We start from the raw sequence: 18,783 nt of genomic DNA on the forward strand, positions 1-18,783 counted from the left end.
AGAGAGAGAGAGAGAGAGAGAGAGAGAGAGAGAGAGAGAGAGAGAGAGAGAGGGAGAGAGAGTACTGAGTCCTATTAGTGTTGCCCCTGTTTGCATATGCTTAGGGCTGACCCCTTAGGATTGGGGTATTTGGATTGGGGTATTTCTTCATCAGTCACTGACAGTCTATAGCTCACCGTCTAGGGATGGGACCTTGTTAAATTTTCCTCCATTTATGTTTGTTGGCATGACAACTTGGTGAGATCTTTGTAGTCAACCTTATCATTGAGAGCTCATGGCAGCACCCCTATCATATGCTAAATAATCTCGTGGCCATCATCTGGGACCCTAGGAATCTTTCTATCCCTTCCTCTGAGATGTTCCCTGAGACTTAAGCATAGGGGTGGAGTTCTTGACGTGCCACTTGGGTCTGGGCACACACCATGGTCACACTACAGTTTAACCAGTTACAAAGCTCTCTGAGTAGTCTCTGTCTGGTCCAAGAGAAGCTTCCTTAAAGAGATACAAAAGCTGTACCTATCTAAGGTATAAGGATGAGTATTCAGAAGCACTTAGGAACAACCCTATTACTTTAGTAATCTGATAATGATTGGTTCTCCTCTAGGGCCTATGACATAGGTTCGTGACTAGATTTATAGTATAGTATCAGGCAAAAATTTCCTCCAATTCTCTGGGTGGTGTCCCTGGCACTTTGTTATTATCTTCATATTCTGAAAAGTAATTGAGAACAACTTTGATAGCCTGTATTGTTTGGAGGAGTCTCTTGAACCCCTCTAAACAACAACTTGAGGGTAAATATTCCTTGCCTGGCACTGAGTTTTTTGTTAGATAGACCATGACTCCTTGGGGGAATATTATTGTATCAGGTAACTCCATTAAAACCATGTGTATGCAGAGGCTGGAGAGATGTCTCTGGTTATTAATACAAGTGGCTCTTCCAGAGAACCTATGTTCAATTCCTAATTCCCAGCACCCACATGGGGGATCACAACCATCTGTAAGTCTAGTTCCAGGAGATCTGGATATCTGATGTCCTTTTCTGGCCTCCACAGGTACCAGGCATTCATGTGTAGTGCAGGTGTACATATGGGCAAAATATCCCTACACAGAAAGTAAAAGTAAATAAAACAATTAATTTAAAAATGATGTACATGTGTATCTATCTCTGCCCACACCCCTGTATGTGAACGTATGTGTTGCTTGGCATGATAACTTGGTGAGATCTTTGTAGTCAGCCATATCATTCAGAGTTCATAGGAGCAACACTGCTATCATAAGCCAACCTTAGTGGTATTTCCCCTCCTCCCTCCTCTCCATGTTGTAAGACAGTCATGCTTGTAGGACTAAGTGCCTTAGAGAGGTTGGACCTTCCTTACTGCAATCCCATTCTGTGTTTCGGCTAAAGCTAGGCACATAATGAGTACTCAGGAAATATTTACAGTTTTGCATTACAGCTTTGCACCTTAAATAAGAATGCCTAAAGAGATATTTATATTCCTGTGGTTTAAATGTAGCTATATATATATATATCTGACCCGTACCCATTTGCAGCACCTTTGCAAATGTGTAATTGATTAAATGCTTCACTTTTGCTCTTTAAAGATAAACAGGAAACTGCACATTTTCTGCAGCAGGGCTCCTTGCTGGAAATCTTTCCTTGGCTCAACAGTGTTCTATTGTTATGAGCAGAACATCAATATAATTAACATAAGAAGCCCTTAGAGGCCAATTTTAAATGAAACCACATTTAATTGTAGGTATTTCCTTTATTCCCCAAGATGATGATAACTTTCCAGTTGGACATAGAATGTGTGTCAAAATCCTTACGAAGTCAATCTTTTCAAAGCAAAATTATATAGTCTACCAGTTCCCAGAAGTACAGAATTACTTTGACAAGTTGACTGAAACAAAGAGAAGAAGAAAAGTAAACCAAGGAGTCCAAGTACCCAGAAATAAAATCAAATTCAGGTTTTGATGTGCTCAAAGTTTCCTTTTTCTTTTTTTGGAAGTAATATTTTGCTACAATGAAAATCCAAAGATCGACACCAATTTTTTTTAACATTTTAGTATTTTGCCAGTAGCCCAAATGATGGTTTTTTTTTTCAATTTTAAAATCCTCCATGGCATAAATCCATGGTGTTAAGAAGATAGAATCAGCAGGCCCAGAACTCCATATAGGAGGTAATCGATATATATGCATTAATCAAAGCATGAACGGCCATTGACTAGACATTTTCTCAGGCTCTGGTTTGTGTGAGGAAGAGCTTATAGAGTCATGAGAAACAAGCAGAACAGAACAGCACTTCATCTTCTCTGGGTTTCTGAGGCAGCTTCCCTTTGTCCACTCAGCAAGCTCAGCACGTCCAATAACATGCTCTCAGTCTTGCCAAACCATCTCACCTGTGGCAACTGCCACATGGAATGTCTCTCCTCTAAATACCCTCACCTCTGAACTTCCCTGTATGCCCATCCATTCAGAGCCAATGTCTTGAGTTTGGACATAATAGATATTTCCCAACCTGCCATGTGGTCATTGCTATGCTTTACTGGTTCCCCATCCCCAAGAAATCTCTACATTGCCTTGCCTGTTAATATAGATTTTAATATGATTTCATATATTAAAGTTTCATATAGACTGACCTGAAGTAAGACTACCAGATATGTTTTTATATATGTGTATTTGAAAGTATTGGGGATCTGGAGGGGTTCTGTTTCATTTTATTTTGTTTCTTGAAATAAGGTCTTACTGTGGCAACCCATGCTGACTTCAAATGTGATGCCTTCATGCTGTAGCCTCCTGAGTTCCAGGGTTACATGTGTGCATCATCAAACCTGCCACTGTTTTGAGTACATGTTTAAATTAAGGACTGCTTACATACAATTTGCTTAAGAACATAGCTATGCCAGTTTGGCATACTAATCACATATTATTAAACATGTTTAGAAGGGTAACTGATTGTTTACTATTTTTCCCTTGGTATCTAATATGGTTGACCTTGCAGTAAGCCAGATACAGAATGCTTTAATTTGTATTCTGTTTTCTACTATTTCTTATGAAAACTCAAAAGTGAAAGAACTACAAATTTTTATAGCAAGAAACAAATAGCAAAAAGTAATCATTGTTCAACATTTCAAACTTCCGCCTCATAATGGGCCATGCTGCTTGACTGACATCTCTAGCAAGCTTGGGGGCGGGGGGCGGTGTGTGTGTCGGAGGGGAAGGAAAGGATCACATTCTCTCTCCAGGTTTGCACTGCAATTAAACAACCTTGACCTATAAATCCTATCCCCAGATAATGGGAGTCTGTTCCCTTGCCTTCCCATTCACTAATGACACTTTGTGGATCCTGGAGAGAACATTATTCAAATTGTCCCACCTTGTCCCCAGCTGAGTATGTGAGCAAGAGCACCTGTGGTGGGGGAGCAGTGCCGAGCACAGCTGTCCTGGCTTTTAGAACCTCGGATGGAAAGGATCGTTTTTATTAATGTCTACTTCAAATGTTATCTCCCTTCTCTTCAGGCCATTTCCTTGTCTACATGGAGATTTGGAATAATTTCCTTCCTCCATTACACTGTTCCTTGAAGGTATTTTATAATCAGAGTGCATATTCCTCTCTCTTTCTGAGGCTTTTTTTTTTTTTGTTTCAGGCAAAATGTGTTCAATCTCCCTGGCTTAATCCTCTGTCTCCCCTGTCACACCACTTGTCTCTTGTACATTCTTAACATGGACAGAACAAAGAAGTGTTATAATCTAAGTTCTGGGCTGTTGGAGAGCGATAGTGTTCCTCATCCTACCTGTATCTGCTTTTTTTTTTTTTTTAACCATTTGAAATGTATGATAACTTGGAATCCTAAGCCTGTTATAAAATGCTGTCTGTCTGTCCTCTGGCACAACCACAGCCCCTGCAGTCTTGATGCCACAGCACCTGTGAGCATTTGCAGGCTCATTAATATTACCTCACAGACAGAGAAAGATTGAAGAGTCATCAGACCCTCGCCTAAGATGCTAGCTATTTATTCCTGCACACAGCAGCTGCAAGCAGTCCTACCTCCATTGAGTGCTAGAGAACACAGGAGGTAAAAGGTTGGTTGAGGGGGAAACTCCATGTCTGTACCTCCTTTTCAGCAAGGTAGCTGTTGAGGGGTCATCCATGTTTCTGGATATAACTCCAATTAAACTCGTTGGTTCGCCAAGTTCGTCTTGATGGGATTATCTCTCTGGTCTGTTGTCAATGTTCTACCAGGGGTAAAAAAGACATTTGGTCACATGTCACCTGGCGAAGTAACAGAGTAGATCCCCAGCACTACAGAAGATATAAAAACTGGGCTATTGAAATGATATGCATCTGATTTAAACCTTCCTATAAGAACAGCTGAGTCACTACCTCTGACATGTGCTTGCCGCCATTATATATACACCAGTCTCCTCCTCCTCCACGGTCTGATAAGGACCACAGTGGTCAGCAAGTCTCAGGTCACCTGAGAGCCACCCCCCTACTCCCCAGCAAAGTCTGCATTTCTGTTCTTCTTAGTATCATCAACTTATTTGAAGTCCTGGCTTTTCATTTTGTAATACTTCTTGTGTTTAGTACAGATTCATAAATATACAATGGACATTTAGCATATTTTGCCATAGAATAAAAGGTAACACAATTTTCAGAAAGCGGGTTCCAGTAGGTTAGTTTTGATTACAATGTTTGTGAGAGTATGCAATCAGCCTAGAATGTTTTAAGCATCAGTTAATTAGTTATTAATTTTCCATGGTCCTGGTTTTCTTTGTTCTCAGACACATTTGATTTAGAAAAGAAAGTGTTCCTAGGAAGGAAAAAAATATTTTGGTAGATAAATACAATATAAATCTAAAGTTTTATGGGGAAACAAGAAAACCAGAAAGCTCTAGTTTTGAAAACAAAAAGCAAGTCTGAAAAACTTACTGTACCTAATGTAAAGGCCCACTCTATACTTACAGCAGTAAGGCCAGCATGCTACATGGATGGACAGAGATAAATGGAGAACTCAGACTCACACAATGCAGGCAGCTGATTTTGAACAGAGGTTAAAAACAAAATAAGAAAAACAGTTGATGGGAAAAGTAGATGTCACTCACGCAAAAGATAACCACAACCCAAGCCTCTCACTTGATATGAAAACCGCAGCAAGATGACTATGGGCTTAAATATAAAACTTATATATGATAATATTTGGGAGCTAGGTTAATGCAAAGAGTCCTTAGAGTTGACTCCAAAAGTACAATTCGCTTGAAAACTGACAAGTCTTTTTTCATCAAACCTAAAAAGATTGTTCTCTGAAACCTCAAAGATGGGGAAAAGAAGCTGCAGGGTAGAAGGCAATATTTTTAAAGCACTGCATCTAACAAAGGCCTGCTAGGGACCATGTGTAAAGAGCTCAGCACACAGCCACTGGAAATTCCAACAGTGCAATTAAAAAGGAGGAAAAACACAAGAGCTGTTTCATGTAGCAAAGCGTGCAGATAACAGAGTAACAAATTAAAAGTATTCAATGCTTTTAGCCATTAGGAAAAGAAAATTCAAACTGTAACAAATTACCATTCCATACCTATCACAGCGGTTTAAACTAAAAAAATAATGCCACCAAATATGTTAAAGATGCAGAAAATTTAGATGATTTTTTTGTGTTGCTAGTTGGAATATAAAAATGGTAATTTCTTTCAAAATGAAACATGCAGATACTGCAGCACTCTGATCATATTCTGGAGCATTATCTCAGAGAAAGGAAAGTATGTTCACACAGAAACCTGTATGCCAATTTTAGCAGTCTTGATTTAATCTCTAGTAACTGGGAAACTGTAGGTGCCCTTCATCTAAGCAACCAACCCATGGAACATCCATACCATGGATTAAGGTTCAAGGATGGAAACAAAAGACCACTGATCCAGTCAACAAACTTAATATCTGAAGATTTGTGCTGGATAGACGCAGTGACAAATGATTCCACAGGGCCCATTGCTTCCTGACATGTAGACATTACAACAACTGTAAATGACAAAGTTGTAGAAATGGAGAACAGTCTACTGGTGACTATGAGTTAAGGAGTGTGTGTGTGTGTGTGTGTGTGTGTGTGTGTGTGTGTGTGTGTGTGTGTGTGTGTTGGGTGAGATTAAAAAAGAGCAGCTAGTGAGACTCCTAGTTGATTGGCGGGTATGTTCTATGTCTTGACTATGCAGATAGACATTAATATTCTGGCTAAGATAGCATGCTGTTTCATTGCAAGATGTTTTCATTGGCAAAGACAAAGAAAAAGTATTTCTGCTTCAGAACTCCATGTGAATCTACAATAATCTCTGAATAAAAAAATTAGTTAATAAAGAAGTTATGTTAGCAGGTTATAAAGATAAATATATCAAAAGAGAATGAGTTAATCTCGGTATTCAGTTCCCCCTCTGGGTTTCTCTGTAAGGTTTACGAGGTGCCATCGCCTTCGCCCTGGCCATCCGCAACACAGAATCTCAGCCCAAACAGATGATGTTCACCACCACACTGCTCCTCGTGTTCTTCACTGTCTGGATATTCGGAGGAGGAACGACCCCCATGCTGACGTGGCTTCAGATCAGGTATGTGACCCTACTACCACAACCAAATCATTGAGAAGCATGGCTGACCTATTCCGTTTCTGGTGAAGCTGACTTCATTTCGTCAGTGGTAGATTTGTACCCGATCTGTCCCCAGCATCCAAGTGACCTTCAAACTCAAGTGAAGCAATATGACCTACCGTAAACTGAGCTGACTTTTCCAATAAGTTTGGAATGTTGTCTGTTTTGAAGTTGTTCTACAAATAGATTTATTCACCTGCAACTTTATCCACTCAACAGTATTAAAGTACAGTGTGATACTCTGAGACTTGAAAAATAAGATACAACTCTTGTCCTCAAGATAGTTAAGATTGTTAAAAGAAAAAGCAGCAAAACTAGCAAGAAAGCAGATTTGCTTTGCTTTTTACTCCTGGCACTAGTACTTAAAATAGGAAAAAACTGCTTAACACACATTTGGTGAGGGAGCCGTATGTTTTTCAAAGAGGATGCTGTAGACAGAAGCTATATACTTTCTCACAGGAAAGAGAGCCAAGGTTCTAGTCAGAACTCGTCTAATAAGCAGTGCCTGCAACTGGACACTAAAAACTCTAGATTGTAGGGGTAGCAGATTAGATAAAAGTGGATAGCTATTATAAAAGAAAAAGCATGGTATCAAACACAGTATCCAGAGTGATGTGCATGGAGGCCAGACCGGTTCTCTAGGACAAACTCATGACCACCACAGTCAATAGGAGAAGATCCTTCTAACTACAAAGCATTTCCAAGAAGCTTCTTATTAACAGGGACTATGATTTCAGCACCATTGTATGGTGTGTCCATTATAATAACAATGAATAAATAATTCATGAAAACTTAAGTGACTATAACTATAAATACAAATGCTTTTGTTAAGAATTTGTAAGAATTCTCTACCCATTTGGCAAAGAAGAAGTAGAAGCAGGCCTCACATACTTAGTATAAGTAGGCTTATGTGGAAACTAGGCCAAGTAGCTGTGTATTAAACCAAATTTCAGGGTAAAAGACTCTGTGGACTACTGTGAATATTACTAAACACACAAAAGTGCTTTGACTAAAGGTGAAGAATGAGTGCTTTGAAATGCTTGTTGAATTATTTTCTAGCCATATAAACGTGGTCTGCAATTTCTTTCACAGTGGTGGTTACTGGAGGGTTCCTATGGATGAGTACACACATTGCATTAAACTCTCAAGGGTTGGATCCCCTGCGAATCATTAGTAAGAGAGGGCTGTGTTCAGATTTCTGGAAAATAAAATTCAGTAGGCTGGATCCCTGCATGGAAAAATGGGGCTTAGAAGGCAGACGTTAAAGGAAGAGAATTCCCACTGAAGAATCAATATACTATCAAAATATTCTATGGAGGGCATAAGAAAGAGATGTCCAATTTTCCTTCAACTAATCAAACATAATTTATTTTTTATGATTTATTTTCTTACTTTCAAGTTATCCTCAAATTGGTAATGTATTTGTTTTTTAGCCAGCTCTTCTACAGTGCTTTCCAGTGGCATCAGCTAACTTCCCATGAGTGTCATAACTTACATGAGCTCTGATGCCGAGTTCACTGGGAAGAAAGAGGTATGAAGGTGGATCCTTACAGGGACTAGAACAAGTATCCAGACAGCAAGACAAGCTTGATAAAGGAAAACCATGGTGTCCAACACAGTATCCAGAATGAGGTGCTTGGAGGCCAGCCTACCTAGAGCACAGCTTTGTTCACCTCATGGAGTTGTCCCAGTGGTGGATGACTCCAAAAGGACCAAGTGACATAGTACCAGATCTGGCCACTATCCAGGAGGGGGAGGAGTATGGATAGGACCAGGACAGATATAGAGAAAGGAAGTACTAGGGGTTCCATCATATGAAAAGGGTGGTGTTCTCAGCTGAAAACCTGAAACCAGAGCAGAAACCCCTGAAAGTCATCCTAGGAACATCAAAAGGAGAATACTGAAGGACATAGACATGAAGATGTTTGGGAAGTTAGCTCAGGCAGATGGATTCAGGCTATAAGAATGGTTAAAGACATAAAAGAGTATATATGCAAACACACAGATGGGAGATGTCGATTGGGTTCAACTCTGCTATGCGATCTTCTCATGGTCTCTGCTCTCCTTTCCTGGTTGGTGATGACGTTAAAGAAGTCATCAAGTCCATCTCAGCTTCTGAACGCACAGCTGCCCATCTCCTACATGTGGTTAGCAGGGCCTGCTTACTCTCAGAGCAAGTCATGTTTGCCAGTGTTCCTATCTGACTCTTTCCATAAAACACCAGTATGTAAGTTGCAACTTTGAAAAAAAGGCACAAGTGTGGAAGGCTGGTGGAGAGGACACAAATGCGACCTCACACAAAACCCACATTCTTGCTGCAATATGACTTGTTAGCTTATTTTACAAGGTCTGCCCTTTCTAACTTTCTTCTCTTAAATTATTTGGAAAGTACTTGAATTAGTTTTTTTTTTAATTACTATAGGATTTTTCACTCAGTTACAAACTACCACAGTGGGAGGTAAGGAAAATGTTTTCTGTCAGGTAAATACTTAGTAGCAATAACATCAGTTTCTCTTTGATAAGCCTGACTCAAACAGCAATGGTCATGCCATAGAGACTAGAATAAAGATTGATCGTTAGCTCTGAGGCAAGCCTGTAAGCCTGGTCCTAGCAATGGTGCAAAGTTCTCATCTTAAAGAAACTTACTTTCTGAGGATGGAGAGGTGGCTCAGTGGTTAAGAGCACTGACTGTTCTTACAGAGGTCCTGAGTTCAATGCCTAGCAACCACATGGTGGCTCACAACCATCTTTAATGGGATCTGATTCCTTCTTCTGGTTCTGGTGTGTCTGAGGACAGCTACAGTGCAGTCAGGTACACTAAATCTAAAAAAAGAAAAAGAAAAAAAGACTTGAAGAAACTTAATTTCTTTTTTTAAAAAAAGTTAATACTAAAATATACTTAATGTGGCAATTTGAAATAAATTGAGTGTTTCTTTTTAAATTTTAAAGGAAATGGATTTCTCCCATGTTATTTTGGAGGCTTAGATGAAGAGTTGAGAAGGTTTAGAGGGGGGAAGAAGAGTTGCTTCTTGATTAGAGTTCAACTCTTCCCTCCTGTGAAGTATATGAGCACCACAGTGAAGAAACCCAGTGCACAGTTTCCAAAGACCCTCTGCAGCTAGACAGGAAATAAAAGATGAAAGGTCCCAGACTTTGCCACACAGGGGCCAGTAAAGCATCACACAAACACCAAAACCCAAGAGCCCAGCTCTGTGGAAGTGGCACCACATAATTAAGTCTGGGATGGTAATGCCATTCCTGGGTTAGGATTGGCCACCTGCCTTTTCATGAACTTACACTAAAACCACAGCCGGAGTCACTGCTTTGCAAACAAATGCAGTGCAGAACTTGCCTCCCAGACAACACTAAAAACCACCCTGGCAGAATGACAGTGATCTCTAATCGTAGCCATCTTTGACTGAATAACCATTTCATGTTAGATATTGGATCATAAAATCCAGGCACGGAACCTCTCTGTCTCAGTCTCTAACCTATAAAATAAAGGTGAGGATGGTAGCTACCTCTTAGCATGGGTAAAACCTGGTAATGTGACATCACTGTGGGGCTGCAGAACCACTGAGCCTTGCAGCTTCAACAGAAGGCCTGTACTCCAAATGATGCATTCTGCTCCCACCTGTATGAGAGAGCTCATTCCGAATGCCTGAAATCTACCTTGACTGACAGAACCTCTGCAGGGAAAAGAGGTATATTTTCATAACAAGGCAGGCCTGTTAAAAGCAAGCACAGGATGTGCCTGTTTACAGGAAGGACTGGGCAGGCTCACTTTTATAGCAGGGATTCTCCATGCAGTCTTTCTCTGTGACTTGCAGGGTTAAAGGTCAACAAGGCCAACCCTGCCTGGTTTTCCTCAGCTACAACCTAGAATTAGAGGAAGTACAGGAATGTATTATCCTTCCCCATTCAAGCCAAGCCATCCCACCCTCTCTTCCTCAAATCAAGGAAACAAAATTATATGCCCTAGCCTGTATCCATTGAAGGGCAAATAACTTTTAGATAGTTTGACTCATCCAGTGTTGGTATTTTAATTATACATTTAAAATTGATTCTTGGGTTTTGCCCCAAAGCCACGTACAAATGTTTCTTTTATCACTTTTGCCCACTGGCTATGAAGTTCTATGATAACAATTATCATTGGAATGTACACAGAGATAAAGAAAGTCCTGTGCTAAATATATATATGAATGACACATATATTTTTTAATGGTACAGGGTTAAATACAACTGCTTATACACAGAATTTCCTGTATTACTAAGGTGAGGAAACACCAATTTAATACAGTGTAGAAATGCTTATAATAAGTTCTCTTGCTATTTATCTCTTTGGTTTCTTCCCTAGCACCAAGGTTCCCAAGCATGCTAACAATTTTCTTCACAGAGAGATTAACGCAGTAAATAGTGTTGGGGGGGGTATATGTGTGTGATGTGTGTTTGTATATATACAGAGAAACTTTAAAGTGTCAGTCCCTCCCTGCTTCAATCTCTTAAGTGTGGACTATAAGCTCTAAATGTAGCTTCTCAGTTTTTCATTTTTCTTATCTATAAAGTGGGGGTGATAACAATAAGAACACCTCTTTCGAGTTTAATAGCATTAGGTATTAAGTGTACAACGGATTTAAGGCATGCAACAAATGCCCAATACGTATGCCTGTAAACTCAAACTTCTTAGCCACATATTTATTGTTTATTGTGATATACACAAATACAGTGATATTAATTAGATGCATTTGTGAAAGCCTGCTTTCATGGAAAACAGAAAGAAATGGTCTCCGGAGAGTTTACTTCATTTTGTCCTATAACTAGATTCATCAATTTTAGAGACAACTGCTTCTTATGCATTCAAGATGATAAATTTCATTAAAATCCCCACAAAACTATTACAGTTATCCAACAGCTCAAATGGAGGCTTTCTGGAATATGTTTCTATTCCCATATTCAGATAATAATCCTTGCTTATGAATTTTTCAAATATCCAACTTTGTCGTTTCATCAATTTATACTTTATGTTTATGTCTTGTATTGATTTTAAACCAGCTTATACATTCTATATCAAGTTATTTCAATCAACAGACCTGAGAAATATGTTGTCTCACGAGACATGAACAACTAGTTCACTCACTGAAATAGAATTATACTTTCTGTTCCTTACTCATGACTCCTTTCTCGAAAGGACTTTCTACTTTCTATAGATTCTTCTATAGTGACTTCTAAATCTATGTATTTATTGCTAACATCAATCTAATTTGACATATTAATTATACATGTTGGATAACTAGAGCAATCTACTGCTGACCTAAAAGAACAGCATGTTTGTAACCAGTGTTATGAGTTAGCTGCTCCTAAATTTGCTCACCATCTGGGTGCTTTACTGTGCTATGCTTAGATATACAGCATCTTCCCAGTTCCAGAGATACAGTAGTCACCTCCACAACTCTCCAACCCTGTGCTTATTCATTTTTTTTCTGAACACCAGCATCAGTGAGCTTCACCCATGCATTTGTACTAAGTTTACCAAACAACCATAATCTGTCCTGTGGAAGGGAATGTGTTTAGCTGTTAGAAAGCACCACCCAAAACAGTTGCCTTCTTTTAAGTAACATATATTTCAGTGAAATATGAAGTTTAGCAAAAGCAATTTAATTGCAGTGTCTGGAATTCGTTACTCCAGGGTAAGGAAGAATCTTCAGTCCTGGCTGAAAAAGAACATTCATCCTTACCCCCATATCTCCCAGTAAATGAAACTCAAAGCACTTGACCCAGTGCAAGTAGCAATTATGTGAAAACTATAAAAGCAAGTGGGAGGAACCATCCTAGAAGCCCATTAACGGAAGGACAACAAATAAAGAAAACAAGGTCTACACAACACGATAAAATTTTATTCTGCCATAAGAATGAAATCATGGCATTTCCAAGAATGTGGATGTTAAGCAAAATACTTCAGAAATAGAACAAATACCACATTTTGTGTCTCATACACAAATTCTAATGCACACTATAAAAGGAAAAGGATTGTGAGAGGTAAGGGAGGAGAGAAACAAGGTAGTAGTGACGTACTTGATATGAAATCAGGTAGAAACGGGAGAACAGCAAGAGGAGGCCAGGAAGGACAGGGAGGGTGATGGGAAAGAGGGGTGAATGAAACATTACTTCACACATGTATGAAAATACTGTAATGAAACTTATTGCTTTTTGTATCCTAACTTTAAAAAGTAATAGCCAAAAGAGAAAGAAGACAAAGCAAATGATAATAGATCAGGAGTAAGCCTACTCTTGGGCCAGGAGTGGGGTTACTCTCTGTCTACATGAGTCTCTTGCCTTGGAACCAAAAGTGCCAAAGAACTATGAGAGAAATTATTTTGCTTCTCGGTTAAGGAAAAGGAAAGCAGTGAAACTGCAGGTCAAAAGAGCAGGGAGGAAGGAAAGGAGGGAAGGAGGCTGGGATGTAGAAGGAGGGAAAGAGGAAGGTAGGTAGGTAGGCACCTTGTCTGATCTTAGATGACCATGAGGTAGAACATGACTATGGCACTAACAAAATCAAAAGATACCAGAAATCCCCAAAAGGGACAGTGACACTATGACCATAAGGGAAGAATAATCCTATTACAGTTTTCCCCTCTCCTGCTCCCCTCACCAGTTATCCTTGAGAGCAGGTGCAACATTGTGGAGAAGGCATGGGAAATGCACAGCAGTGTAGGGACACTAAAGACTTTCGCTCTTAGGGAGCAAGGGAAAGGCCTTGGGGGCAGCTACAACATTGAAAAACAATTGTAGCTGAAAGAGAGTCAAGCAGATGGTTCTGTGAAGTGGTCATTACCTCTGGGCTTACTCTCAAGCTTCATGGGTTTAACTAACCCTAAATAACATACCACAGCACTGAGAAATGAACTACAGAGCAGAACCTGAGTCAGACAGAGCAGTGGCAGCACACATGTCAGGCAGAGCTGAGTAGTACTGCAAAGACTTTGTATTGGAACCAATATAGGCACCTCAGGCAACACAAAGCAGGCAAGAACTGGTGCCTTGGACCTAGTCTTGCCAAATGCCACCCCCCGAAAGAATAATAAATATTTTATAGGAGAATCTGATCAAGCCATTTCACATAATATTCAGATTTTCTAAGAGAAGCTTATACTTACTCAGTGTATGAAGAATTAGGAAAAATATGTATCATAAATGATAACATAATAGATGCTAACCTCAAGATGGCATGGATGTTGGAATTCAGAGACTAATACTTTAATGATGCTATTCTAACTGTGGTCCAAGAAGTAAAAGCAAACACATACACACATATGCACATGCACACACACACACATACATACATATACATACATATACATGCACACACACATACACATGCATATACATACATATACATACACAGAAAAGAAAGTAATAGAAAATACAACAGAAACAATTTTAAAAATCAACAGAAAAATTAAATTGTGAAATAAAAATAAATGAGGCTTTTAGAATTTAAAAGTGATGTCTAAAATAAACTATCTACTGGATTGGCCAAATGGCAAAATAAAAGATGGAAGATGGAGGATTCATTCACCTATACAGAACTTGAGAGTCTGTTTTCAGCAGCAGACCCTTCTGGATAAACAATGGAAGGAATTCCTTCAGATAGCAGAGAGATACTGCTAGCGGAAGGAGGAACAGCAGAGACAGGAAGGACACAGAAACAGCAGGAGTTAGTGAAGTATAGTAAGTAGATGTTTTTCTTCTCTTGAGATCTTAAAAACCCGAAATATTTCTGACAGAAAAAAATAACTTTATTATATATTTTAAAAACAGACGGTTTAAAGAGGGTTTAAAAATAGAGAGGTTTAAAGGCCTGGAAAATGATAAGTTTTCTGAGATCTACTTGAAGTAGTAAAAACATTAATTCAAAATAGACTATAAAGAGCTACATGTTTATATTCTAATTTCTAAATCAATTACTGAAATATGTAAACCATCAAGATATATTTTAAAATCAAACAATACTAAAATGGAATATCCCTATAAAAGTAACTTTTATACACCTGATATAATTGTCATCCCAGAAGCTTAATGTTGAGTAAGCTCACCCGTTCTAGTTCTTTCTAAACTTTGGTTGTCTGGTTCAACTCAGCTGTTCTAGCTCAATCTCCTCTCCTATATGGCTGATTCAATCTGGCTTCTCTCAGCTTCTCACTGAGTTGCTCTGCTTGGACTCACACTAATTCTGGTAATGTGTTCTAATCTTCTTTCTTATTCTCTGGCTTCAATTGCCTCTGCTCACTTGCACTGAACTGCATAAAATCACGAACTCAACTTCACTGCATTGCACTCACTGCGCTGACTCCCAGCTGACTGATTTTCTTTTCCTACACTGCTCTTAAATAGATTCCCTTTCCTGTCTGTCCACCTGAGAACTGGGTATATCCTACCTCTGACTCATTCTGTGAAATCTTTCTCTGATTCACCACTTTGCCCACCACTCAATTACACCTCACTTTCAAACATGGCTGCCTCTTTCTACAAACTAATTGTACCTTAAAGACACGTACTAAGGGTGTGTCTGTATTCCAGGCAGAAGGATTAAAGGTGTGTGGTGTGTCTGCATAACAGCTGGATCACATGGGTGTAGGTCTGTAGATGTGATCCCTTGCTAGAGCAGCCATGTTGCTGGATTAAGATTCCTCTACACATTCACTCAGAAAGCAGTGAGAAAAACAGAAGAACAACATAAACAAAAGCCAAGTGATACAATTATACATCTAAACCTAAATGCATTAATTATTGCAACAACTAATGAAATAAATTGTCAGTGAGTGAAAACAGTAAATAAAAAGAATTAACTATGTGACACCAATAAGAGACATACTTGGCTTAAGACATAGGTATGATATAGGTCAGCCAAACATAAGAGAATTAGAAGAGCTTTTCCAAGCAAACACCCAAATGAGGTCTTGCACATAATAGTCTTCTAAGCAAGAGTATTTCTCTGGTTGAAATAAAATAGAATGTTATGTAATGATGAAAGAATCAGTTTACTCAATGTGACTATATAAAATGAGCACACAGCTAACAGCATTGCTTTCCAAGACAAGACAAGACAAGTCTGGCAGATCCCAGAAGAGAAATAGGCTAATTCACACCCAGAACAGAGGACTTCATAGCTCTCTCTCTCTCTCTCTCAGCAACTGAGAAACAAGCAGGCAAAAAAAAAAAAAAAAAGAAAAAATGTCCTGGAGACATCAACAACAAGGTGGGTGTCTTAATTAGGGTTTTACTGCTGTGAGCAGACACCATGATCAAGGCAACTCTTATAAGGACATTTAATTGGGGCTGGCTTATAGGCTGAGAGGTTCAGTCCATTATCATCAAGGCTGGAGCATGGGGCCAGGAAGACATGGTGCAGGAGGAGCTGAGAGGTCTACATCTTCATCTTAAGGCTGCTAGGAGAAGGCTGGCTCCCCCATGGTTAGGAGGAGGGTAATAAAGCCCACAACCACAGTGACACACTTCCTCCAACAAGGCCACACCTCCAAATAGTGCCAATTCCTGGGCTGAGCATATTCAAACCACCACGGTGGCTTTACCTATTGTAAGCCCTCTGGGTCCTTAAGTCATTTTTCATGTAAGCCGTTAATTCCCTTCCTTCTGTCTTTATGACATGTGGTATGTAAAATTGTTTGTTGAATGAAGAGTGGTCAACTGTTAGCTAATTCTCATGGTTTAACCTAATAGTAAAGTAAATATAAACACACATATATACCTTTTACCTACTTCTTCCCTTTGTTAATAATTTGCCCCTTTAGCTTTCTCCCCTTCCTCTCTAAATACATATATACTAATTATATCTATATCTATATCTTTTTGGCATACTGTTTTGCACATTTTAGGCAAGCACTCTACCCCTGACCAACAACCCCCTCCTTCAGATAGGTGTATTCTTCTGGTTTTACTGATTTGTTTGAATACTGGGAGAGACATCATATTCTTATCTAATGCTGAAACATGCATCTTAAAGGATAAAACCTTTCTATTAAGTACCCAAAAATACATGTGTAAACAGCATTACAACATTATTTTCAGTACATGTTCAAATGCCCCATTATTACAAAACTGTTTTTATAGTTATTTTTAAATTCAGGATTGAATCAAGGTGATATATTGTATCTTCATCTTACTCTTTTTTCTCCATGATATTGATTTTTATAGAAGAAATCAGGTCAGCTGTTTTATATGCTTGTCCACACTCTGGACTTGTTTCCTTATAGTGTCAATTAATATATTCTTTCCTATATTGTATTTCTTATAAACAAGAAATTAGGTCAAGCTTTGAAATTCAGGTTGAGTACTTTTTTTTTTCTGCAAGGATACACATTGGCGATGTTTTGTGCTTAATAGTGTGTATTCTTGGTCTGTGTATCATGCAGACTTGCCCTGAATGCTCCATCAGGATACCCATTGTCACAATGCTGAGTTTATTCCTATGAAACAATAGTAACATGTGTTACAAAGGTACATTTTTTTTAATTTTATAGTTTACTTTCAATCTGTGGGGCAATAATTGGGTGCCACATAATTATCCTCTTCCCAATAATCTAGATCTCCCCAGTTTAGCATCCCAGTGGTAATACTTGTTCAGTTAAACTTTTACATTTTGGATGATATGGTTTAATTTGCTCTTGATATCTAATTTGTGTATGTGTGCATATGTGTGTTAGTGTATGGCTGGAATTGTCCCGCAGGCATCTTCCACGATTTTTAGTTCACCAGAGTCTTTCAGCACTGCAGGAGTTTGCCTACTAGACTAAACTAGCTGGCCAGTGAGCCCCTGGGATCTGCCTGTCTCATTCTTCCCAACTCTGGGGTTACAAGAGGGTACTGTAATTCCTGGCGTTTTAGCACAGATCCTGGGGGTTAAGCTCAGGTCCCTCTCCCTGCACAGCAAACTTGTTACATACTGAGCCTTCTCCCCAACCATCAGTATATAATTCCCAGACAGAGAGCTCTGTTCTTGCTAAATGATTATCTTTTCAATAACTTTTTAAAAAATTTCTGAGGGCTTTTATGTTTGTTTGTTGCATTGGTTGTGGTTGTTGTTGCTTTTGACCATCTTTCCAGCTTGGTGTGGTGTGTGTGTGTGTGTGTGTGTGTGTGTGTGTGTGTGTGTGTGTTTTGTTTTGTTTTGAGACCGTTTCGTATACTCCAAGCTGGCCTTGAACTCCATCTTTCTTTCCAGTGCTGAGGTTGCAGGAGTTCAGCAGCATGCCTGACAAACTTACTTGCTTTTTCTCAGGGATGGAGATTGAATCCAAGACCTTGGACATGCTAGGGGAGAGCTCTAGCACTGAGTGACACCTCCACCACAACTTTCCCATTAAAACTATGATATTTTTCTTTGTGACCAAGAATAAATAGATGTATGTTTTCTAAGCATGAGAAAAATGCACATTTGATATTTTAAGGAATAAAGTTCTTTGCATATGCATTGGTTTCTTAGTTACAATTCAGTCAAACTCCCAATATTGTTAGCTGTGTTTTCCTAAATGGGTCAGATTACAAAAAAGTGAACATCAAGTTCTATTTTTTGTAGCCAAGTCCTTTTTAAGTATTTGTTATGATCGTATAAGGCACCACACAATGAGACATGCATCTGGCTGCTGCTTGTGACTCGTGTCTTTTATGATAGACATCTACCCTGCTTCCAAATTCGCCTTATCTGTTTTGTTCACACAGATATAAAACAAAGCGGTCCCATCTTCCTTTTGTGTTAATGCCCTATGTTCATCTGCAGTTCTGAAAATGTGGGATTATAAAGTGCACAAGCAATGAGGAATGTGTATTCTAAGCCCTAGGCAGTAGGGGGGCTTCCCTTCCCCCATTCCTTCTGGTTCAGTAAGCAGTGAATAGATTCCAGCCTGGGTAGATTTCAGCATTTTCATCAACAGCATTTAATTCCCCAGGATCTCCAATTTCTCACCAGAAAACAAAGTCTTGTTTTTTAACCAGTTACAACCTTTTACCTGGTAATGCACATTTTAATTCTAAATGAAGCTGCGTAAGAAAAATTACAGAATAAAAATCCAAGAAATTACATTAAAATGGGCATTTTCCATCTACCCCCAAAGATCAATTGCATAGTTAAAATATGG

General features: G+C 39.0%; 1 protein-coding gene across 1 annotated transcript in view; it reads left to right on the forward strand.

Moving 5' to 3' along the window:
* Positions 1–18,783, forward strand: part of Slc9a9 (solute carrier family 9 member A9) — a 521,462-nt gene that overhangs the window by 345,214 nt on the left and 157,465 nt on the right. The window contains exon 12 of the mRNA XM_028758965.1: positions 6,439–6,592. Coding sequence (XP_028614798.1) covers positions 6,439–6,592 — 154 coding nt within the window. The remainder of the gene's footprint in view (positions 1–6,438; positions 6,593–18,783) is intronic.

This window comes from Grammomys surdaster, unplaced genomic scaffold, assembly GCF_004785775.1.
Source record: "Grammomys surdaster isolate TR1022 unplaced genomic scaffold, NIH_TR_1.0 126248, whole genome shotgun sequence".
NCBI classification, from domain to species: Eukaryota; Metazoa; Chordata; class Mammalia; order Rodentia; family Muridae; genus Grammomys; species Grammomys surdaster.